The sequence below is a fragment of the Nomascus leucogenys genome, chromosome 18 (assembly GCF_006542625.1).
Source record: "Nomascus leucogenys isolate Asia chromosome 18, Asia_NLE_v1, whole genome shotgun sequence".
NCBI classification, from domain to species: Eukaryota; Metazoa; Chordata; class Mammalia; order Primates; family Hylobatidae; genus Nomascus; species Nomascus leucogenys.
This window is the reverse complement of record NC_044398.1, coordinates 98,191,393-98,214,525: the sequence shown is the minus strand read 5'-3', so window position 1 is coordinate 98,214,525 and position 23,133 is coordinate 98,191,393. Positions and strand designations below refer to the sequence as shown.

Here is a 23,133-nt window from a genome sequence, read left to right as displayed (position 1 = left end):
AGGTGTCACCACTAACAGTAAGGAGCAGAGGCAGCATGGCTCCTTACAGCGACGCAATGCTGCCTCTGTATTCTCTGAGATGTCTGAAACATTGGCAACAAGGAAGCATTTGCATAACACTCATGCAATTTTTAAAAGAATGCATTCTTTAAAGGTTTGGGAAGGAAAATGGAAAGCTGTTTTTGTATAGAAAGCAAGTGGCATCATACTTAGCACACAGCAGATACTTAATAAAGAAATAAGCAGGACAGGCTGTACCCCTGGGGTCTGTTAGGGCTTTCCCTGAACAACCAGGGCAGACCTGGCAGCTGCTCAGGAAGAGGCTGGGGCACATCTCTTCCCACTTCAACCCCTCTCCTGATTGAAACGTTTACTGCACGGCTTTTTTTTTTTTTTTTTTTTTTTTTTTTAGACAGGGTTTTACTCTGTTTCCCAGGCTGGAGTGGAGTGGCACGATCTCAGCTCATTGCAGCCTCCGCCTCCTGGGCTCAAGTGATCCTCCCACTTCAGCCTCCCAAGTAGCTGGGACCACAGGCATGCCACCAAGCCCAGCTCATTTTTAAAGTTTTTGTAGAGCTGGAGTCTCACTATGTTGCCCAGGTTGGTCTCAAACTCCTGGGTTCAAGTGATCCTCCTGCCTCTCCCTCCCAAAGTGCTAGGATTACAGGCGTGAGTCACCGTGCCCTGCTGTCTGTGTCATTTTTAAAAGAATACATCCTTATCCCCCCGACTCCGAGCTTCCCATCCTCTCCTCTCCCCACGAGGCCTTTCCCCCAGAGAGCTCCTCACCAGCAGCTTCTGGTGCTTGGCCCGGAGTTCGCTGTTCTGCTCCTGATGACAGAGCCGAGGGCGTGGGTCAGGGCCAGGACGCAGGCGCAGCCCCTCCATCCCTGGGTCCCCACCACACCAGCACACGCCCCACCTTGTCCCCGTCCTTGGCCAGGTGGGGCCCGATGGCCTTGACCTCGTTGTGGAAGATGTTATGCTCCTCCACTTGGTGGTCCACCAGCGGCAGGTCAGTCCCAAAGCTCTGGCTGCTCAGCTTGTCCTGGCCGGGAGGGCAGAGAAGCAATAGGGAGAGGGTGGGCTGAGGGCTGGGACGTGCGGCCACCCCAGGAGCCTTGGGGGTGGGCATGATGGTGCTCTCTTTTTCACAGGGCCCCGCAGAGCCACAGGGAGATGCCGGCCACACCTTCAACCCTGAAGTTCCGCTTGCTGAGCACTGGCCCATGTCATCTTTCATCTCACAGAGCCTCAGAGGTCCACATGGTTACTGTCCCATCTCTCAGATGAGGACACAGAGGCTGAGGCTGAGTGAGGACAAGTCACCTGCCCATGGTCACGCCACTAACACTGGGGAAGCTGGCCAGGCATGGTGGCTGATGCGGGTCATCCAGGGACTTTGGGAGGCCAATGGGGGCGGATCGCTTGAGCCCAGGAGTTTGAGACCAGCCTGGCCAATGTAGCGAAGCCCTGTCTCTTCAACAATATAAAAAATTAGCCAGGTGTGGTGGCGTGCACCTGTAATCCCAGCTACTTGAGAGGCTGAGGTGGGAGGATCACCTAAGCCTGGGAAGTTGAGGCTACAGTGAGCCATGATCACGCCACTGTATTCCAGCCTGGGAGACAAAGTGAGACCTTGTCTCAAAAATTAATAAATAAATAAATAAATAAAAATTAAAACTGGGGAAGCTCAGGAGTTTGAGACCAGCCTGGCCAATGTGGCAAAGCCCCGTCTTTATAAAAATATAAAAAATTAGCCAGGTGTGGTGGTGTGCACCTGTAATTCCAGCTACTTGGGAGGCTGAAGTGGGAAGATCACCTAAGCCTGGGAAGTTGAGGCTGCAGTGAGCTGTGATCATGCCACTGCACTCTAGCCTGGGCGACAGAGTGAGACCTTGTCTCAAAAATAAATAAATAAATACATACATACATACATACATACATACATAAATACATAAATAAAATTGGGGAAGCTGAGGCTTGAACCCAGGACACCTAGCTGCAGTGGCTGTGTGCTTCTCTGTGGCAAGGGCCCAGGAAAGGGAGTGACAGGCCAGAAGACTGGCCGCTCCTGCCCCAGCCTCTCCACAAAACGTCACCAGGACCCCAACATGCCAGGGCTGGAAAGTGGGACCCAGGAGCAGCAGCAAGGTGTGGCTGACAGGGGACAGAGTCCGAATCTCCACCGCTTGAGCTGTGTGACCCTGACTTCGTGCTGCACTTCTCTGAGCCTCACTCTTCTCATGGGCACATTGGAAAATCATCAGGACCATGACTGTCTCCCTGCCCATTACATGGCTAGGCTCTCCCTGCACACGCACGGCCCCCTCCCCAGCTGAAGCCCTGGAGCCGGCGGCCCCGTCCAGGCCATACCAGCTTCTCCTCCACCAGTGCTGCCCAGTTGACCTGTGGATCCACTTCCTTCACTGCCAGGCTGTAGATCTGCCTGTGTTTCCCACGCAGGTTGGTCACACGCTCCTTCAGCTGGCGGATACTGATGGGAGAGAGGCTGCTCGCTTAGTAGTGGGGCTGGTTGGCACTGCCTGTACCCCAGGAGGGCCCCCTCCCACCCAGACCCTGGCCTCAGTGTCCTGGAAGGACACAGTGGCCATATGGCCTTGGGTTCCAGATAATCACTGCATCCTCTCACCCCTCCTCCCGTGCATTTTTTTTTTTTTTTTTTTTTTTTTGAGACAGAGTCTTGCTCTGTCACCCAGGCTGGAGTACAATGGCACGATCTCAGCTCATGGCAACCTCCGCCTCCCAGGTTCAAGCAATTCTCCTGCCTCAGCCTCCAGAGTACCTGGGATTACAGGCATGTGCCACCTCACCTGGCTAATTTTGTATTTTTAGTAGAGACGGGGTTTCACCATGTTGGTCAGGCTGGTCTTGAACTCCTGACCTCAGGTGATCCGTCCACTTCGGCCTCCCGAAGTGCTGGGATCACAGGCGTGAGCCACCATGCCTGGCCCTACCCACTTTCCTTCAACCTTCCTTCCCCCATCAGAGTTTCCTGAGGGCCTACTATGTGCCCAGAACCATAGAAAGTTCTGGAATAAGCAGGAAGGATCTTGTTTTCTGGAGTCTGCCATCCAGCAGGGCCCACGGTGTGGTGCATGCCATGCCAAGGACAAGTGCCGACGGTCGTGGGGCACTGAGAGAGCCCTGCCCTTGCTGGGGTGGAGGTGGGGCATGGGACAAGGCAGGAGTCAGCAGGGCTGATTCATCCATGATAAACTGAACTGGGAGTCGTGAGCCAAGGAAGCCAGGGATAGGGCAGCAGGCAGCAGGAGAGCTTGCTCAAAAGCTCACGGGTCAGCCTGGTGGCTCCAGAACAAGGGGGATATCAACACCCTGAGCCTCCCTTTCCCCAACTACAGAACAGGGTCATGGAGAGGATCATGTGAGGCTGGGTGCGGTGGCTCATGCCTGTAATCCCAGCACTTTAGGAGGCCGAGACAGGTGGATCACCTGAGGTCTGGAGTTTGAGACCAGCCTCACCAAGATGGAGAAACCCTGTCTCTACCAAAAATACAAAAATTAGCCGGGCATGGTGGTGCAAGCCTGTAATTCCAGCTACTTGGGAGGCTGAGGCAAGAGAACTGCTTGAACCGGGGAGGCAGAGGTTGCGGTAAGCCAAGATTGTGCCATTGCACTCCAGCCTGGGCAACAAGAGCAAAACTATGTCTCAAAAAAAAAAAAAAAAGGATCATGTGAAGCCTTTGGCACCTGCCTGGCACCTAGTTAGCCCTTGATAACCCCTGACTTGGGCTCCCAAATGCTGAACAGGACCCCCTGCCCTGGCCCATAGCCCCCGATGGCTCCCCTGGGGTAAGAAGCCGAAGGGACCTACTCCTCGGCGATCATGTCCCCCTGTGGGTGCTTCATGTGTTTGGCAATGGCCGCATCCGCCTCTAGCACATAGAGTAGCTTCTCAGAGTCCAACACCTTCTGCAGGGTCACGTCCCGGTGCTCAGGCTGCCGACCCTCCTGCAGCCGAGCCAGATCCTGTGAGGGTCACAAGAGAGGGGACAATGAACAGGAGCCGAGAGCGGGCACGGTGGCAATGGGAGGGGTGGGAGGAAAGGGGTCAGCAGGGTGCTCCCCTTCTTTCCCTTTGAATAACGTCTTCCAGGCTTGTCCAGATGGAGCGCAGTCGGTAGTTTCTAAGACAGTAGGTTTCTAATCACAGTGGTTAATTCACTGTGTCAATATTCGAGAAGCCTGGCTGTGAGTCTACACCATGCTAGGTCCTGGGGATGAATCCCTGAGGGATCCCCAGTCCTGCAGGGGAGGCAGTGACATGTCAGTGAGGGGACTGAGTGCAGGTTGGCTGACGCTGGGGCACTCAGAGGCGGCCACCAGTCCCTTCCCCTAGCTGGGTGTCAGCATTCCCATCTCTATAATGGGCATAAGGAAAATACCTGCTTGTGAAGTGAACTGAGAAATACCACTTAGCAACAAAGAGCAGGAACTATGGACCGTGCTCCATCCGAACAAGGCTGGAAGACGTTATTCAAAGGCAAAGAAGCCAGACAGAGCCTACATGGTGTGGGATCCATTGATGTGACGTGTCCCAAACAGGCAAGTCCAGAGAGACAGAACGTCTCTATCTCTTAGTGGTTGCCTGGGGCAGGGCTGGGAAGAGACATTAACCGTAAATAGGCACAAGAGATCTTGCATGGGATGAAAATATTCTGAAACTGATTCATGGGCGTGGTTCCGCCCCTTGCTAAAGTTACTCAAAATCATTGACTTGTACACTTGCAGTGGGAGCCTTTTTTAAGTGAAATATGTCTCCATAAAGTTGTTTTTAAAAAAGAAAAAGCAAAAGGAAGAAAAACGAGAAATACACAGGGGTGACATGGTGCCTGGTACGAAGTAAAGACTTGGCTTCCTCTTGGAGGAAGAAAATGTGTCAAGAGTGTCTTTGCCTGGCTAAGTCTGGAAGGGCTGAAGGAACAGGCCTGACTCCTCAGAGGGTTGGAGGTGAGGCTGATGTCTCGAAAAGCCGATGGAGGCCAGGCACACTGGCTCATACCTGTAATCTTAACACTTTGGGAGGCTGAGGCAGGAGGATTACTTGAGCCCAGGAGTGCAAGACCAGCGTAGGCAATATAGTGAGACCCCATTTATTAAAAAATATTTTTAAAAGGTAGCTGGGTGTGATGGCATGCACCTATAGTCTTAGCTACTCATGAGGCTGGGGCAGGAGAATCATCTGAGTCCAGGAGTTCAAGGCTGCAGTGAGCTAAGACTGCACTACTGCACTCCCGCCTCGGCGACAGAGCGAGACCCTACCTCAAACCAACCAATCCAAAAAGCCAATGGAACCAGGCATCCCCCAACCCTGGGGTAGGCTGGCCCATTAATTACAACAAAACATCAGCTTCTTGACTTGGAGTGGAATTTTTTTATTTTATTTTTTTATTTTTGAGATGGAGTCTCACTCTGTCGCCCAGGCTGGAGTACAGCGGCATGATCACGGCTCACTGCAAGCTCCACCTCCCAGATTCACGCCACTCTCCTGCCTCAGCCTCCTGAGTAGCTGGGACTACAAGCGCCCGCCACCATGCCTGTATAATTTTTTTGTATTTTTAGTAGAGACGGGGTTTCACCGTGTTAGCCAGGATGGTCTCGATCTCCTGACCTCATGATCCACCCACCTTGGCCTCCCAAAGTGCTGGGATTACAGGCGTGAGCCACTGTGCACGGCCTACTTGGAGTGGAATTTTATTCACTCCATTATCACCAGCTTCCCTGAGCTGCAGATCAAAGATTAATTTCGCAAAAGGAGGAAGTCCATTAATCATTGCCTAATTCGTGAAGGTGCCCAGTGGGAATGCAAGTTCTCTCAAAACACTGGCAGAGACAGAAAGAGAATATCTAGCTGGGGGAGGCTAGTGTTCAAAAGTTCAAAGTCGGGCAGAACTGATCGATGGTGAGAGAGATCAGCATAGGGTTGACCCCTGAGGGATATCAACTGGGGAGAAGGCCCAGGAGCTTTCTAGACAGTTCTCCATCTAGTCCCAGACAGTGGTTATCTGGGTATCTACTGATGCAAAAATTCACCCAGGTGAAGTCTTCGAATGTAGACACTTCTCTACAGTTTGTGTAAGTTATACCTTAATAAAAAAAGTTTTTTAAAGTCATAGGGGCCGGGTGCAGTGGCTCACGCCTATAATCCCAGCACTCTGGGAGGCCCAGGCGGGAGGATTGCTTGAGCTCAGGAGTTGGAGACCAGCACCGGCAACATAGTGAGACCCTATCTCTAAAAAAAAAAAAAAAAAAATACAAAAATTAGCCAGGCACAGTAGCATGCGCCTGTAGTCCCAGCTACTTGGGAGGTTGAGGTGGGAGTATTGCTTGAGCCCAGGAGGTTGAGGCTTCAGTGAGTCGTGATTGCGCCACTGCACTCCAGCCTAGGTGACAGAGCAAGACCCTGTCTCAATAAAAATAAAAATAAAAAATTATAGGGACTGATATATCTAAAAAATCACACACATACACGGACAGATACGTGATAAAGTCAACTCAGCAGACGTTCCTTGTAGGATCAGGTGGTGGGATATGGGTGTTCGCTATACAGTGTTCTGCGTGTTTAGCATTTGAATAAATGTGTGATGCAGTGTATGATTCTGTTTATGCGAAATATCCAGAATAAATAAATGCACAGAGACAGAAAGCAGATTAGTGGCTGCCAGGGGGAAAGAGGAGGTGGGGAGTAACTGTTAAGGGTGTGAGGTTTCACTTTGGGGTAAGGGAAATGTTTTGGAACTAGATCGAGGTGATGGTTGTATAACATTGTGGATGTACTAAATGCCACTGAATTGTACACATTACATGGTTAATTTTATGTTATGTGAATCTCCCCTCAATTAAAAAAAATGAAAAATTCAAGAGAACTTCTGGGAAATGAAATAAATAGTAGGATCTTTAGCAAAATGAAAATAAGAAAAAGATTGTGTGATTCATGTCGTCTTCAAAGCCTAGCTTCTTTTTTCAAGTGGGTTCAGTTGAAGTTAAAAAAAATAGGGTGGGCGCGGTGGCTCACGCCTTTAATCCCAGCACTTTGGGAGGCCGAGGCGGGCGGATCACGAGGTCAGGAGTTCGAGACCAGCCTGGTCAATGTGGTAAAACCCCGTCTCTACCTAAAAATAAATAAATAAATTAGCTGGGCATGGTGGTGTGTGCCTGTGGTCCCAGCTATTTGGGAGGCTGAGGCAGAAGAATCACTTGAACCCGGGAGGTGGAGGTTGCAGTGAACCGAGATAGCACCACTGCACTCCACCCTGGGCGACAGAGTGAGACTGTCTCAAAAAAAAAAAAAAAAAAAAAAGAAAGAAAGAAAAAATTGCTCAGGCCAAGCACACAGTGGCTCACGCCTGTAACCCCAGCACTTTGGGACGCTGAGGCAGGAGGATGGCTTGAGGCCAGGAGTTCAAGACCAGCCTGGACAACATAGCAAGGACCTCTGTCTCTGCAAAAAAAATAAAATAAAATAAAAATGGTTCAAAATTACCTGTTTTGAGTCAATACTCCAGGGAAATAAAATGAGGTTAAACCCTTTTCCTTCTTTCTCCCTCTCTCTCTCTCTCACACACACACAAAGGTCAAACAGATATACACCAATATGTTAATAGCCAATAGATACCTCTGGTGGTGGAATTCTACGTGATTGACTTTATTGACTGATTGATCGACTGAGGCAGGGTCTTCCTCTGCTGCCCAGGCTGGAGTGCAGTGGTGTGATCTCAGCTCACTGCAGCCTCAACCTCCCGGGCTTAAGTGAGCCTCCCGCCTCAGCCTCCCAAGGAGCTGGGACTACAGGCACACACACCACCACACCTGGCAAATTTTTCATATTTTTTGTAGAGATGAGGTTTCACCATGTTGCTCAGCTTGTCTCAAACTCCTGGGCTCAGGTGATCTGCCTGCCTAGGCCTCCCAAAGTGCTGAGATTACAGGTGCGAGCCACCGCGCCCGGCTCATGATTTTAATTCACTTTGTTATGCTTGTTTATCCGTCCTGAAATGTGTGCGATGAACACATATTATTTTTATTATGAGGGAAAAAGAGACACATCCCCAAAAGATGTTTTCCATTTAAGAAAGAAAAAAATCCACCACCACAGGGGGCCTCGGATGGCAGAGGATGTAACTGCAAATGACAAGGGAAGCTGATGGGAGGGAACAGGTGTGGGGTGGCCAGGCAGAGGCCAGGGAGGCAGGAGGTGGAGGCCCAGGGGGGTGTGGAGGGCGGGGCCCCAGGCAGGAGGCCAGGGCAAGGCCCACTCCTGGGGCCCCTGCAGGGGACAGCTGGTGGAAAAGAACAGAGTCTCCACTTACCTGCCCCCTGCACCCCCGTGGACTGTGCCCACCCCAGCCCACCCACACCCTTGGGTCTCTAGGCTGCTGTGGACAGGCCTTCAGAGGGTGGGCAACTGGGCCAGCAGGGGCAGCCAGGGGGGTTGGATACCTATGGCTGGGCCTGGGGACAGCAGAGTGGCCGGGCAGACCTTGATCTCCCTCCTGACCTCCCCACCCTCAGCCTCCCACTCCTTTGGTCCCATCTTTTTTTTGAGACAAAGTCTTATTGTATTGACCAGGCTGGAGTACAGTGGCACGATCTTGGCTCATTGCAACCTCCGCCTCCTGGGTTCAAGTGATTCTCCTGCCTCAGCCTCCTGAGTAGCTGGGATTATAGTATGCACCATCGCACCCAGCTAATTTTTGTATTTTTAGTAAAGATGAGGTTTCACCATATCGGCCAGTCTGGTCTCAAACTCCTTACCGCAAGTGATCTGCCCACCTCGGCCTCACAAAGTACTGAGATTACGGCAGCGTGAGCCATTACGCACCTGGCCTGGTCCTACCTCTTAGTCGCCTCCCGCATAGGAACGCCGGATGAAATACAGATCACCAGTTACACTTGAATTTCAGATAAACAACAAATAATGCTTTAGCATAAGCCTTTCCCTAATAATACATGGGCTTTCCTCTTACTAAAACATGATCTGTGTTCTGAAATTCAAATGTAACTGGGCATCTCGTATTTTATTTGCTAAATCTGGTAACTCCACCTCCAGGCCGATGCTGGCACCATCTCTGTCACTGACTCGTCACCCCAGCCCCTTTTGCACCTCAGCTGCTCCAGGCTACAAAACAGGCATCAACCCAATCGCAGCGGGCTGACGCTGGTGGAAGGTTCGAAGAGAAGGTGACCATTCCAGCGGCTCGTGAGTCCCGCAGGGTACAGAGGCCTCATGCCGTTGAGTCCACCGGCCAGTTGTTATCCCTATGTTACAGAAAGGGAAACTGAGGCACAGAGAGGGGAAAGTGATTTGCCCAGCTATTTTATCTCTCTTCTCCAAAGAAGGCGGAGGAAGACCTGCACCCTGAGTGCTGGCAGCAATAGGATGTGCAGTGAGAATGATATTGACGATAATAGCCCTGCACTATACCTGCATAATCTCATTTAATCTTTACAACCACCCTGCCAGATGGGAACCATCGCTCCTGCCTGCTTAGAGAGAATCTCGTTCATGGGGAGGTGGGATGACTCACTTGTCCAAGGTCACCCAGCAAGGACAAGGCTGGGCTGTTTCCCTAGAGCCTGACCCCATGGCACTCCTCCAGGCAGGAGACGCTTTGCACACGGCCCAGGAAGCGGGAGGAACTTAGTATCCGGCAGGCACTCCTATTAACGACAGTGGCCAGGTTCCTCTCACAGACCAGGGCTTCCTGACCTCGGCACCCCTGCCCTACAGCGCACGGTAGGGTGTTCAGCAGCATCCCTGTCTCCCCTCCCCAACTGGACGCCAGGAGCACCTTCCTTCCAAGCAGGGACAACCAAAATGTCTCTGCATGTTCCCTGGGGGCCAGAATCACCCCTGGGTGAGAATCACCAATTCCAAACAGATCCTGGTCCTGAACAGGGCTGGCAGCACGGGGTACCGGGTGGGAGTGGGGGCACTCACACTCTGCAACTTGGCCTCTGTGTCCACGATGTTCTTTTCCACCTGGTCGGCATTCTTCTGCAGCTGCTCGATCAGCTCCGAGAGCTCCTTGTTAGAGATGCTGCGGGCAGAAGCCGAGGGGAGATGGGCGGGGTGCCTGGTGGGTGGGGGCTGTGTCCCCACCAGCACCCCATCCTCCGGCTGGCCCCAGCCCCACGCTCTGAGCAGGAGCTGCCCACAGAGCCTTTGAGGTAGTTGGGCTGTTCCCATAGGGCAACATCACTAAAGCCACAGAGACAAGGCAGCGCCCGGCAGGGGGTCAGCCTCCATTTTTTTTTTTTTTTTAATTTTTTTTGAGATGGAGTCTTACTCTGTCACCCAGGCTACAGTGCAGTGGCGTGATCTCAGCTTACCGCAACCTCCACTTCCTGGGTTCAAATGATTCTCATGCCTCAGCCTCCCCACTAGCTGGGATTACAGGCACGCACCACCAAGCCTGGCTAATTTTTGTATTTTTAGTGGAGACGGGGTTCCACCATGTTGGCCAGGCTGGTCTTGAACTCCTGACCTCAAGTGATCCGCCTGCCTCGGCTTCCCAAAGTGCTGGGATTACAGGCATGAGCCACCACGCCCAGAGCCTCCACTTTGATCATTCTCTCTAATGCTTTTATTTTTTATTTGTATTCATTCATTCATTCATTCATTCATTTTATTGAGATAGAGTCTCACACTCTTGCCCAGGCTGGGGTGTAGTGGCACAGTCATGGCTCACTGCAGCCTCTATCTCCCAGGCTCAAGCAATCCTCCCAGCCCAGCTTCCCAGGGAGCTGGGACTACAGGCACATGCCACCACTCCTGCATAACTTTGACATTTCTTTTGGTATACAGGGGGTTTCACCATGTCACCCAGGCGGGTCTCGAACTCCTGAGCTCAAGCAATTCGTCCATCTCGGACTCCCAAAGTGCTGGGATTACAGATGTGAGCCACCAGGCCCCGCCTACATATTTTTTTGGTGAGAGATAGGCTCTCACTCTGTCACCCAGGCTGGAGTGCAGTGGCGTGATCATAGTTCACTATAGCCTCGAACTCCTGAGCTCAAGCAATCCTCCTACCTCCGCCTCCCGAGTAGCTGGGACCACTGGCACCACCAGCACACCCAGCTTCTAATGCTTCTATTTTGCCATGTTGGCAAAACGCACCATATTTTAAACATTGGCCATACCGTAAAATTCACCTGTTTAAAGTACACAGTCACTGGTTTTTAGTACTACATATTCAGAATTGTGCAACCATCACCATTATCTCATTCCAGACATTTTTCTCACCCCAAAGCTCCACACCCACAAGCTGTCACTCCCGATTCCCCACCCCCTCCAGCTCCTGGCAACCAGGAATTTACTTTCTCTATGGATTTGCCTATTCTAGACATTTCATATAAATAGAATCACACAACACGTGGCCTTTTGCGTCTGCCTTCTCAGCATAATGTTTTCAAGCTTCATGCATATTGCAGCATCTATTAGAACTTCATTCTTTTTATGGCTGAATAATATTCCATCACGTGGCTACTTCACATTTTGCTTATTCATTCAACAACTGACAACCATCTGGGCCGTTTCCACCTTTGGGCCATCGTGAGAATCACGCTGCTATGAACGTTCGGGAACAAGCTTTTGTTTGAGCGGTCTTATTTTTAATTACCCGATATTTTTCTTTCAACCTACTCATTTTATTTTAGAGTTAAATAAATGTGTTTACGAAGGTAACTTCTCTCTCCATTTTAAACAGAAAATCAGAAGCCCTCACCATGAGTGAATTAGCTGCCAAAATAAATTTCATGGCAACGCAGTGGCACTGGGTTCCGTGGTGACACTGGGCTGCCCACTGTTACAAGTCAGGAGGTGTGACAGCCGTGGGGGCACCAGGCCCAGCCTTTCTCTTGATCTTCTCAGAGAGCCTGAAAGAGACTTGAGGCCCGGTGTGGTAGCTCACACCTGTAATCCCAGCACTTTTGGAGGCCAAGGCGGGCGGATCACCTGAGATCAGGAGTTTGAGACCAGCCTGGCCAACATGGTGAAACCCTATCTCTACTAAAAATACAAAAATTAGCCGGGCGTGGTGGCGGGCGCCTGCCTGTAATCCCAGCTACTCACGGAGGCTGAGGCAGGAGAATTGCTTGAACCCGGGAGGTGGAGGTGGCAGTGAGCTGAGATTGCGGCACTGCACTCCAGCCTGGATGACAGAGTGCGACTCCATCTCAAAAAAAACAAGAAAAGGAAAGTTTTGAAAGCAGACTGGCCCTCTCCCTCACTGTCTCTGTGTCCCCTCCTGTCACATTTGTCTATTGTCCCCCGTCCCCCAGAACCACAGACAGACCACTCTGGAAAATGCTCTAATGGGAGTTAGTTAAGACTTTGGCCCTGGGGTTAGCTGTGGGTTCAGATATTGGCTCCCATCAGCCACTTAGTGGCTGTGTGTCTTGGCCAAGCTCCCTTGCCTATCTGTGCCTCTGTCTCCCAATCCGATGGACTAGAGTAACAGCCCTTTCCCGGGCCAGGGTGGCAGAGGTTATGAATGGAAGTGAGGTTACACTGCCAAAGGGCTGTGCATAGAGCCAGGCACAGAGTTAAGTCTCAACAAAGGTTTGTGATTTTAGTTATCAAGGAGCCTTAGAGATCACCCAGCTCTGCCTCTGTTGTTTTGAGACGGAGTCTCGGTCTGTCACCCCAGCTGGAAGTGGTACGATCTTGGCACACTGCAACCTCCACCTCTCGGGGTCAAGCGATTTGGCTGCCTCAGCCTTCTGAGTAGCTGGGATTACAGGTGTGAGCCACCATGCCCAGCCTCCCTCTGTTGTTTTCTTTAAACAAAGAAAGAAACAGAGACCAGAGAGGGAAAGCAACTTGGTCATTGTCACCCAGTTAGCCAGCGATGATAATTCCCGTCTCCATTGAAGACCCACAGTGGGGCCTGAGCGGCTAGGCACACAGAAGTTTCCTTCTACTCACACTCATTAAGCACCTGCTGTGTGCGGGCCCTGCACCTCACAAAGACAAGCCTCTCCCTCCCTGATCCACTCCACAGAACAGGAGGAAATCAGTATTTATATAAACAGACGCGAGACTGAGGCAGGCCTGGAGGCTGGGGATGCCCAGGGGAACCTCTGGACTGGCTGGGCGGGGACAGCGGTGGTCACTGAAGGCTTCCTGGAGGAGGTGGTGTCGGCTGGGTGCTAAAGCAGAAGGAAGAATTTGGAGCTCCTGTGCAGAAGGCTCTAGTGAGGAGAGACCATAGAGAGGCAGGTCCTGGCATGTCCCCAGGGGTGGGCCAGGGCGGCGTTCTTGACTGTCAAGGCAGAGGGGACCACCAGCCCTTTAGAGTGATGCTCCCCAGGTCAAGGTTCTGGGGGCCTAGCATGAAAAATTCAGATTCTGGGCCACTAACCCAGACCTGCTGAACCCAGGTCTCCAGAGCTGGGCCCATGAAGCTCTATCATTATTGCTATTTTTGCAGGTTCCCCAGGGTACATGGACACCTCCTGGAGTCACGGACCAGCACTGCAGGTGCTGTTGATGTTGGGGGAATTGGGGGCAGAAATGGCAGCAGCAAACATGCTGGGGATCCATCCATCTAGGTCCTAAGCCTTGCCCAAGGGCCAGCTTTGTGGCAGACCCGGATACACCGGAGCTGGGGGATCTTGAGGGAACAGGACCCAAGCCATACCTTCTGCAAGGTCAACTGGGGGCAGCCTGTCCCAAAGGGGGGTCCCAGGAACCCAACTCTCACAAGTCTTATTCTTCCTTGGTCAAGGCAGTTAGGAAAACCCCACCCTCGATATGTTCATGAGCCAGCAAAGGCACTGACAAGTCCTGCAGTGGAGAAAGCTGGTGTTTGGTGGGGTGGCCAGGAAGGCTTTGCAGCGGGAAGCTTTGGATGGAGGATCTGGGTAAGAAGGGATAAGCTGGGCTTCTAGAACAGCCAGGTCAGGGGTCCACCCGACTCCTCCCTCATTCCCTAACCCCCCACTTCCTGGTTGGGCAGGCCACATGGAGAATGTGAGTTTCTGGGCCCCCACACTCCCACCCCAGTCACTGACCATCTGCCGGGCCAGCTGCACCTAGAGGCAGTGAGTCTCACCCCAAATATTTAACCCCTGACTCTGCAGTGCATTGTTAGGGTCTGTACTGTGGCTCCAGTGGGGGCCTTTGTCTCTCTTGAGCCCAGCCCCACCACAGGCACAGGGCCAGCTCCCAAACCAGCCCTTTCATGGATTGCGGCAGATGCAAGAAAAGCCAGCTTCTGGACTCCATCCTGGCCAGGCCTGTTGTTCCAGCCGAAGCCCCCCAGAGGACATGGGAGTTGTGGGGCAACGACCACTGCCTCAGGGACCTTGGACTCCTGATGGGACAAAGCTGTGAGCGGCAGCAGGACGCTACGGGCAGACAGGCCAGGCCCAAGGCCCACTGGGCCGCTTGCTGCTTAGACAGCCGCAGGCAAGTGCCCTACCCTCGGGCAGCCTCCGCTTCTCCATCTGTCCTCTGGAGATGGCCACAAAGGCATCCTGGGCATTTGCCACTTGCTGTGGGCTTTGCCAGACCTCAGACACACTCACAGGCACCAGCTCAATATCATCCTTGCCCTGAGTCCCCGGGGAGGTTTGTGTGCCCCTTTGAAGAAGGAGATGAAGAAACCAAGACTCTGAGACATCAAAGCACTTGCCCAGGGTCACACAGCTTGTGAACCGCGATTCTCCCCTCAAGCAATCTCACTCCAGAGGCACGTGATCGACTGGGCTAATAGTTACTCATGGGGATGCTGGAAAATCACACCAATAACAACCTCCACCGTCATAATATGAGCTAGTACTTACTTTCTACATGCCAGGCTCCTCACTGTTTCTGACTCAATCTTCATGTCAACCCTGCGAGCTGGATGTTAGCACCGGGAGTAACTGTATTATTATCCCTGTTTATGGGTGTGGAAACTGAGGATCAGAGAGGTTACATAACTCTGCCAAACTCACCAAACAATTAGATGGCAGAGCCAGGACTCCAGGCCCTTAACAACCCCATGTGACGATCTTATAGGGCTCACAGCACACAGTAGGTGCTTCATAGGTTAATTTAAAATGCCAAGAGCCCAAAACCACACCGAGATGCCACTTTTCATCCACTACAATGGCTATAATAAAAAAGACAGTAACAAGTGTTGACAAAGATGTGGAGAAATTGGAACCCTCGTGCCTTGCTGGTGGGGATGCAAAATGGTGCACAGCTGTGGAAAACAGTCTGGAAATTCCGCAAAAAGTTAAGCAGTCACCGTAAGACCCAGCAAGTCCACCCCTATGTATTTTTTTTATTTTTATTACTTATTTATTTATTTATTTATTTTGAGACAGGGTCTCACCCTGTTGCCCAGACTGGAGTGCACTGGCGTGATCTTGGCTCACTCAGCCTCTGCTTCCCAGACTCAAATGATTCTCCTGCCTCAGCCTCCCAAGTAGCTGGGATTACAGGTGTGTGCCACCACACCCGGCTAACTTTTGTACTTTTAGTAGAGACGGGGTTTTGCCATGTTGGCCAGGCTGGTCTCGAACTCCTGACCTCAGGTGATTCACTTGCCTCGGCCTCCCAAAGTGCTGGGATTACAGGTGTGAGCCATTGTGCCCAGCCTTATTTTTATTTTTGGACACAGGGTCTCACTCTGTTGCCCAGGGTGGAGTGCAGTGGTGCAATCTCAGCTCACTGCAGCCTTGACCTCCCAGTCTCAAGCAATCTTGGTACCTCAGCCTCCGAGTAACTGCGACTATAGGAGCCCGGCACTGTGCCCAGCTAATTTTTGTTTTTTTTTTTAGAGAGGGAGGTTTCTTTCCCCATGTTGGCCCAGCTGGTCTTGAACCCCTGGGCTCAAGCAATCCACCTGCCTTGGCCTCCCAAAATATTAGGATTACAGGCGTGAGCCACTGTGCCCAGTCCACCCCTACATATCTATCCAAGAGAAATGAAAACCTATGTCTGGGCTGGACGCGGTGACTCACGCCTGTAATCCCAGCACTTTGGGAGGCCGAGGCGGGTGGATCATCCGAGGTAAGGAGTTCGAAACCAGCCTGGCCAACATGGTGAAACCCCCGTCTCTACTAAAAGTAAAAAAAAATTAGCTGGGTGTGGTGGTATGTGCCTATAATCCCATCTACTCAGGAAGCTGAGGCAGGAGAATCGCTTGAACCTGGGAGGCGGAGGTTGCAGTCACCTGAGATGGCACCACTGCACTCCAGTCTGGGTGACGGAGCAAGACTCCGTCTCAGAAAATAAAAAGCAAGAAAACAAAAACAAAAAAACAAAAAAATCTATGCCTGCACAGAAACTTGTACATAGATGAATCATAGCAGCATGACTCATAATAGCCTTTTGGCCTCCACTTTTTAGTGGAAACAACTCAAATATTCATCAACTGATGAAAATATAAACGAAATGTGGTCTATCTGTATTATTCGGCCAAAGAATGAAGTCAGGACTGAGAGCTGCTACAGCCTCAAGGAACCTCAAGAATGTTATATTCAGTGAGAGAAGCCAGACACAAAAGCTCACATATTATTCCATTGATAAGAAATGTCCAGAATGGAGAAATCTACAGGAGCAGAAAGTGGACGAGTGGCTTCCATGGCCCAGGAGGATGTGAAATGGAGAGTGATTGCTAAGGGGTATCAGATTTCTTTTTGGGGCGATAAAAATGTTCTAAAATTGATTGTGGGGATGGTTGTACAACTCTGTGACTATATGAATAACCACTGGGCTGGGCGTGGTGGCTCGCACCTATAATCCCAGCACTTTGGGAGGCCGAGGGGGGCCTATCGCTTGAGCCCAGGAGTTTGAGAGCAGCCTGGGCAACAAGACGAAACCCCATGTCTACTGAAAACACAAAAAATTAGCTGGGCATGGTGATGCCCACCTGTAGTCCCGGATACTCGGGAGGCTGAGGTAGGAGGATTGCTTGAGCCCAGGAGGTTGAGGCTGCAGTGAGCCGAGATTTCGCCACTGCACTCCAGCCTGGGCAATGAGAGTGAGACCCTGTCTCAAAACAAAAACAAAAACACTAAATTGAACACTTTAAATGAGTGAACTGGATGATATATGAATTATATCACAGTAAAGCTGCTACCAAAAAAAAAAAAAAAAAAAAAAAAGCGGCTGGGCGTGGTGGTTCAGGCCTGTAATCCCAGCACTTTGGGAGGCTGAGTCAGGCAGATCACCTGAGGTCAGGAGTTCAAGACCAGTCTGGGCAACACGGTGAAACATCATTTCTACTAAAAATACAAAAATTAGCTGGGCATGATGGCAGGCACCTGTAATCCCAGCTACTTGGGAGGCTGAGGTGGAAGAATCACTTGAACCCAGGAGGTGGAGGTTGCAAGTGAGCCAAGATTGCACCACTACACTCCAGCCTGGGTGACAGAGCGAGACTCTGTCTCAAAAAGAAAAAAATAAATAAAAGGCAAGTGCCATTTAGAAGTGATAGGGGTTTGTTTCTTCTCTCCTGAGTCAGGTCCTGCCTCTTGTCTCATTCGCCAGGGAAGCTGGCCAGCTGCAGGTAATCCCCCAGCAGCCTAGAAGATGCTAGTTAACTCCTAGAGGGCTATTTGTCCTGCCCAGTGCTAAGCAAGTCACATATATATTAGCTCATCAATCCTACCACCCTCTAAGTAAGTAGCATTGTTCTCAAAAGTTGGAGGATTACAACTTTAAATGAGTGAATTGCATGGAATTCACATACCATGCAATTCACTCAGTTACAGATAGGGAAATTTGAGGTACAAAGAAATTCCATCATTTGGCCACAGTTCCACTGCCAGCAAGCAAGGCAGAGCTGGGATTCCAATCCAGGCCTCCGGAGGCCCAGTCTCAGCATTTTTGCCCCGTAGCTTTGGGGTCCCGAATGAGAGGCCCCCAAAAGGTCCTGTGTTCCCCCCACCATACAGCTGGCCGCAGGAATCAACCATGTGTGTCCCTTGGAGAGCCATGGAGCCCCATGCTAGGAAGCCAGCAGGAATGTGGGTGGGGCAGGAACCTGCAGGAAAGGGGACGGGTCCCAGGAGTGCTGGGAAACCGGCTAGGCTGGTCCAGCTTTTCATCTCGGTAATGAGCCGCATGGGGCAGCCAGACGCGGCACCCCTGGGCCATCAGCCCCACTGATGGAGGCCGAGACACAGCCCTGTCCTGCCCACGCAGACACAGACAGCAGCCACCTGCCTGAGCCAGGAAGACAAAGATATCCCCCCTCCCCACACACACACCGGAAAAGGGAAAGGGCCTCAGTGACAGCCGAGGGTACATGCCCAGCCCTCCCTTTTCTTACTCAGAGAGTAACACGGACACACGTGCTGAGGGCAGTGGCCGCTGGCCCTCAAAGGGGACTCAGAAGCCATCCAGCCCCACCTGCTCATTACCCAGATGAGCAAACCAAGGTCCCGGATGTGAAGTCACTACCCAGGGGCACTTGGGACGGCAGCCCGTGTAGGAGAAAGACTTCAGGTCTGGAGTCAGACAGGGTTCAGATCCTGACCGCACCAACCAGCAGTGTGACCTGTGACAGTGTGACAGAGGACCTACACTGTATTTCTTTTTTAATCTTTTTATATTATCTTCAAATATTTAAATAGAGATGGTTTCTCACTATGTTGACCAGGCTGGTCCTGAACTCCTGGCCTCAAGTGATCCTCCCATCTCGGCCTCCCAAAGGGCTAGGATTACAGGTATGAGCCACAATATGCCTGGCCAGCCACTCTGTATTTCCGAGTCTCAGTTTCATCATCTGTGAAATGTGAGCAAGAAATCCCCTCTAGTTATGTTTATGTATGGGTCCAGGCACAGGAGTGCACACCTGTAATCCCACCACTTTGGGAGGCTGAGGCAGGAGCATCTCTTGAGCCTAGGAGTTCGAGACCAACTTGGGCAAATAGGAAGACCTTGTCTCTACAAAAAATACAAAAATTAGCCAGGTGTGGTGGTGTGCACCTGTAGTCCCAGCTACTTGAGAAGCTTAGGCGGGAGAATCGCTTGAGCCTAGGAGGTCAAGGCTGCAGTGAGCTGAGATCGCACTACTGCATTCCAGCCTGGGAGACAGAGAAAGACCCTGTCTCAAATTAAAACCAAAAAAAAGTGTATGTGTGGGGTGGGGGTAATCAGGGTCACTTTTAGAAACACCTCAGTCAGGCCAGGCGCGGTGGCTCACATCTGTAATCCTAGCACTTTAGGAGGCTGAGGCGGATGGATCACGAGGTCAGAAGATCGAGACCATCCTGGCCAACCTGGTGAAACTCCGTCTCTACTAAAATACAAAAAATTAGCTGGGCATGGTGGCACACACCTGTAGTCCCAGCTACTTGGGAGGCTGAGGCCGGGGAATTGCTTGAATCCAGGAGGCGGAGGTTGCAGTGAGCCGAGATTGCGTCACTGCACTCCAGCCTGGCAACAGAACAAGACTCTGTCTCAAAACAAACAAACACACAAACAACAACAACAAAAAAAACAAGAAAGAAAGAAAGAGAAAGAAAGAAAGAAAGATCTCAGTCAAATTTCAAAGACACCTTTGTGGTTCAAGGACTAAACTGGAGGTTCAGAGCAGCGTCCAGGGCCCTGAAACAGACTTGAGATCATTTACACTCTTTTTAAAGTTTTGAAACAGTCTTGTTCTGTTGTCCAGGCTGCAGTGTAGTGGCGCAGTCTTGGCTCACTGCAACCTCCGTCTCTGGGTTCAAGTGATTCTCCTGCCTCAGCTTCCCGAGTAGCTGGGATTACAGGCGTGTGCCACCATGCCTGCCTAATTTTTGTATTTTTAGTAGAGACAGGGTTTCGCCATGTTGGCCAGGGTGGTCTTGAACTCCTGATCAGATGATCTGCCTGCTTCGGCCTCCCAAAGTGCTGGGATTACAGGTGTCAACCACCATACTCGGCCCCAACTAATTTTTTAATTTTTTTGTAGACATGGAGTCTCTCTCTGTTGCCCAGGCTGGTCTTAAACTCCTGAGCTCAAGGGATCCTCTTGACTAGGCCTCCTAAAGTACAGGGATTACAGGCATGAGCCACTGCGCCTGGCTCATTTACATTGTTTATACAATTGGGGCCTTGCTGGCTGTTTCACCGGTGGGCCTGAATGAGGACCCAGAACTTGGTTGGCAGCAGAAACAGCCCCCTCAGCCTCGGCCACGCTGTGGGTCAGGGGCTGCCTGCTAGGTGGGTTTTGCAAGCCACTAGGAGTCACCTCGAGTCGACTGAGGCTGTTTTTCCCTAGCTTTTTCCTTCTGGGCTGGGGACGAGAGAGTCTGGGACAATGCTGAGCAACCTCACAGAGCCCCATTTTCTTGGCCTGGTCTGCATATGAGGCCCTTGATGCAAGCAAGGAAAAATGGAACCAGCACGTCAGGAGGCTGCTTGGTTCCTCCTCGGAGTTCCAGGGCTGGGTTTGAGGGCACTCCCAGGGACCAGACAAGGGCTTCCTGGGTCTGAGCCCGCAGGCTTGAGCCTCAACAGCCATCTTTTTGTGTCCCAGGATGTACTCAGAGCAGAGGTACCACTAGGGAGGGGGCCTGGGAGCCTCAAATGGCATCAGGTCCCCCGGCTCTGTCGCCAGGAGTCAGAGCCTCAGTAGACACAGCCCGATCTGCTTTATTGATTGATTGAGACTGAATCTCCCTCTGTCGCCCAGGCTCGAGTGCAGTGGCATGATCTTGGCTCACTGCAACCTCTGCCTCCTGGGTTCAAGCAATTCTCATGCCTCAGCCTCCCAAGCAGTTGGAATTACAGACATGCACCACCACACCAGGCTACTTTTTGTATTTTTAATAGAGAAAGGGTTTCGCCATGTTGGCCAGCCTGGTCTCGAACTCCTGACCTCAAGTGATCTGCCCTCCTCGGCCTCCCAAAGTGCTGGGATTACAGGTGTGAATCACTGCGCCTGGCCCCAGCCTGCATTAGAGGTGGCAACTCGAGGCTGAGGACCCAGTGGCTCGCTCAGTAAGCCCAGCTGCAAAGTGGGGAGCTGGGACTCAAACCTAGGGCTGTGTGCTGCCCTGGCATGGCCAGACAGCACACAGTCCTCAGAGGGCCAGCAGGGATGCCCATGAGAGGAGCTGGGACAGAGGTAGCACCCTGGCCTTGACACACCACCGACGCTCCACGTGGACAGAGAAAGAGAACACAGGTGTCTCAGGGGACCCTTGCTCTCCACCTCGTGGCTCTCTCTTCCTGCTTTAATTTTTTTTTTTTTTTTTTTTCTGAGATGGAGTCTCGCTCTGTCGCCCAGGCTGGAGTGCAGTGGTGCAATCTCGGCTCACTGCAAGCTCCACCTCCCGGGTTCACACCATTCTCCTGCCTCAGCCTCTCCGAGTAGCTGGGACTACAGGCGCCCGCCACCACGCCCGGCTAATTTTGTGTATTTTTAGTAGAGACGGGGTTTCACCGTGGTCTCGATCTCCTGACCTCGTGATCTGCCGGCCTCGGCCTCCCAAAGTGCTGGGATTACAAGCGTGAGCCACCGCGCCCGGCCCCTGCTTTAATTTTGTGTGGGTGCCACTGGCACTTTCTTTCAGCTGGAAGGGCAGTGTTGCCCAGTGGTTAAGCACCCAGACCAAAGCCAGACAGCCTGGGGTCAAATCTTGCCTCTGCTCTTAGTAAGCTGTAAAATACTTAGCCTCTCTGAGCCTCAGTTTCCCCAGCTGTAAAATGAGAGTCATCACAGTATGCATGCCGTAGGGCTGTGGTGGGGGTGACTGAGAGAACAGATATGGGGTGCTGCCTCTGAGGAGCCCAGCTCTGCCTTGACCTGGGTCCACCATCCAGGGATTTAGGCTTCTTTTAAGGAGCTGATAAAAGCCAGAAGCCGCCTGGGCGCAGTGGCTCATGCCTATAATCCCAGCACTTTGGGAGGCTGAGGTGGGCAGATCACCTGAGGTCAGGAGTTCGAGACCAGCCTGGCCGACATAGTGAAACTCTGGCCAACATAGTGAAACCCTGTCTCTACTAAAAATATAAAAATTAGCCGGGCATGGTGGTGGGCACCTATAATCCCAGCTACTCGAGAGGCTGAGACAGGAGAATCGCTTGAACCTGGGAGGCGGAGGTTGCAGTGAGCCGAGATTGTGCCACTGCACTCAAGCCTGGGTGACAGAGCAAGACTCCATCTCAAAACAAAACAAAACAAAACAAAACAAAAAAACCCTAAAAACAAACAAAAAGCCAGAAGCCAAGGCCTGAAGTTAGAATCCTCCAGCACCTGGGAGATGAAAGAAGACCCCCGGCCATCCACACTGTTCATGCTGATCCTGGTACAAGCCCAGACATGCTTTGCTTCCGCCCTGTGAATGTCGCCTTGCCCGGGCACGGGGAATTCGCAAGTAACCTCAGAATTTGGAACCATCTCCTCCAACATCTGCGAGGAGAGGCTGGTGCCCATATATGGGTAATGAGGTGTCGGGAGGACAGGAGATCGTGGGTACCAGATGCCCACTCCCCAGACCTGGCTGGGGCACAAACGCACAGCCCGCTTCAGCTGTCTTGGGTTTGGGCTAAGGATCTGCGTCAGTAGGTTTGGGGATTTGAAGGGTACAGGGTGTTCCCACCGCTCTGAGAACGCTCTTCCGTCCGCATAAAGGAAACCGCAGAAGGGGAGGGTGGGGAGGACCCGTCTACCAGGTTATACCAACGGATCCCTGATACCTGTCCCTGCCTCTCCCTCCACTGGTTCTACCTGGGAACACGTCTCCTGCGCATCCTCCTCCATCTGCCCCTCTGGCCTCACCTTGATCAAAGTCACCACTTCTCACCTGGCCCAATGCAACAGCCACCCACTGTCTTTTGTGAGAACATTTGGGAGCACAGGTAAATTTTAGTTTGGATGATGGGATGATCTGGTTGCATCATCCAAAGATCTAGGAGTTGGGGAGATATGTTTCCCGGCCTCCTGCCCCCAGGAGAGACGTGGACCCTCCAAGGACACCATGAATGGCCAACCTTCCAACCAGCAGCGACCTGGAAGGGGGGCTCCCTGTGCGGGGGTGGCTTCAAGAGCCACCCTTGATGCCTTCACAGCTGTACTTGTTCAAGTCACATGGCACCAACTGGCCCATTCTTTCTACCCTGCCTGCAGGGGAGGAAACTGAGGCAGCCTGGCCAGGGCA

At 51.8% G+C, this 23,133-nt stretch overlaps 1 protein-coding gene across 1 annotated transcript in view; it reads right to left on the bottom strand.

The window, feature by feature from the left end:
• Positions 1-23,133, bottom strand: part of PPL (periplakin) — a 55,151-nt gene that overhangs the window by 17,671 nt on the left and 14,347 nt on the right. The window contains exons 2-6 of the mRNA XM_030798769.1: positions 9,983-10,082; positions 3,857-4,011; positions 2,377-2,497; positions 923-1,048; positions 790-831 (exon numbers count right to left, since the gene is read on the bottom strand). Coding sequence (XP_030654629.1) covers positions 790-831; positions 923-1,048; positions 2,377-2,497; positions 3,857-4,011; positions 9,983-10,082 — 544 coding nt within the window. The remainder of the gene's footprint in view (positions 1-789; positions 832-922; positions 1,049-2,376; positions 2,498-3,856; positions 4,012-9,982; positions 10,083-23,133) is intronic.